The sequence below is a fragment of the Cynoglossus semilaevis genome, chromosome 6, assembly GCF_000523025.1.
Source record: "Cynoglossus semilaevis isolate Cse_v1.0 chromosome 6, Cse_v1.0, whole genome shotgun sequence".
Classification (NCBI taxonomy): domain Eukaryota; kingdom Metazoa; phylum Chordata; class Actinopteri; order Pleuronectiformes; family Cynoglossidae; genus Cynoglossus; species Cynoglossus semilaevis.
This window is the reverse complement of record NC_024312.1, coordinates 18,354,881-18,356,172: the sequence shown is the minus strand read 5'-3', so window position 1 is coordinate 18,356,172 and position 1,292 is coordinate 18,354,881. Positions and strand designations below refer to the sequence as shown.

The 1,292-nt window shown below is 46.7% G+C and overlaps 1 protein-coding gene across 1 annotated transcript in view; it reads left to right on the top strand.

The window, feature by feature from the left end:
* The window catches only part of cald1b (caldesmon 1b), a 14,333-nt gene that overhangs the window by 9,750 nt on the left and 3,291 nt on the right, over nt 1–1,292 (top strand). The window contains exons 12-15 of the mRNA XM_025056359.1: nt 130–173; nt 266–344; nt 592–723; nt 802–957. Coding sequence (XP_024912127.1) covers nt 130–173; nt 266–344; nt 592–723; nt 802–957 — 411 coding nt within the window. The remainder of the gene's footprint in view (nt 1–129; nt 174–265; nt 345–591; nt 724–801; nt 958–1,292) is intronic.

Here is a 1,292-nt window from a genome sequence, read left to right as displayed (position 1 = left end):
GATCAAGTCCACCATTTTTTTAAAGATCCTCTCATCATCTTAAATTGAGTTTTTTTTGTGAACGTACAATTATTTGTGTTAGATCTTCTAGAGTCTTTTCACATTGAAACTTCCTAAAATTGTGTGCAGATTGGGGAGAAAGCAGAGTTCCTCAACCGATCTGCCCTGAAAAGGTAAGACTCATACAATGAATGTGTCGTACAGTGGTAGCGTCCAGATGAGGAAACCAGCTCTTTAACGATCACCGTGTCATTTCTTACTGTAGCACTGCACCCAGAGCCGCTCATTCCCCGATTGTCTCCAGGATTGGGAACAGAATGGAACAGTACACGTCCGCCATTCAGGTACTTTTCATTAACCATTCACCCTGACTAATACTTCTGCTGCCAAAATTAGCTCTTAATCTGTCAGTCCTTTATATATATTTTTTTAATCCATTTTGCTATTATTTCCACTTAACCTAATTCCTCTTTTCCACTTTCACCCAAGGCGTGCTTTGTCTCTTTCCATTTATATAATGTTTTATCCCTCTCAGAGGGCGGCAGTGAGGTCACAATGCATACTCAATTAGAGTTTTAAATAACTCTGCAGGGAAACAAAGAGCCCAAATCGCCCAAATCTCCAGCGGCAGACATTCCTACGGGAGGCACACGCAGCATCAAGAGCATGTGGGAGAAGGGAAACGTCGGCAACACCGCCGAGAGTCCAGCTCCTGCTCACAAGGTGAACAGCCGTGGAGACCCAATCAGATCCCACAGGTACAGGGGTGTGACGCAGTATTTGACATCTCGCTCTTCTCAGGACGCGGTTGGTGCCAAAGCAGGCGTAGCAGGACGTGTCAACAGCTGGATGGCAAAGCCAGCAGCAGAACCAGAGAAGGCTTCACCAGCACCTGCAGCTGCTCCTGCTCCGACACCAGCAGCACCAGCAGCAGCAGCAGCAGCAGCAAAGTCTGCAGTAAGTCCTGGGGAATCCACCACTTTACACCACTTTACTACACACAGCACTGTGAACGAGGCTCGCCCCCCTGACAGTAATCCCTTGCTATTCTGCGCTCGCTAATGTTCTCCCTGCACAGCCCCCCTGAAGTGGACAGTTTAGTCTGTCTGTAGTGGAGTACCACCACATGGACACTTTCTGTAACAGCACCCAGAGGATTTAACAGACATTTTATCAGGTGCCGCGTTGAGTTGGACAATTCTTGCCCCGATTAATGGGACAAATAAGTATCTATCTATCTATCTCTCTCTCTCTCTATCTATCTATCTATCTATCTACCTATCTCTCTCTCT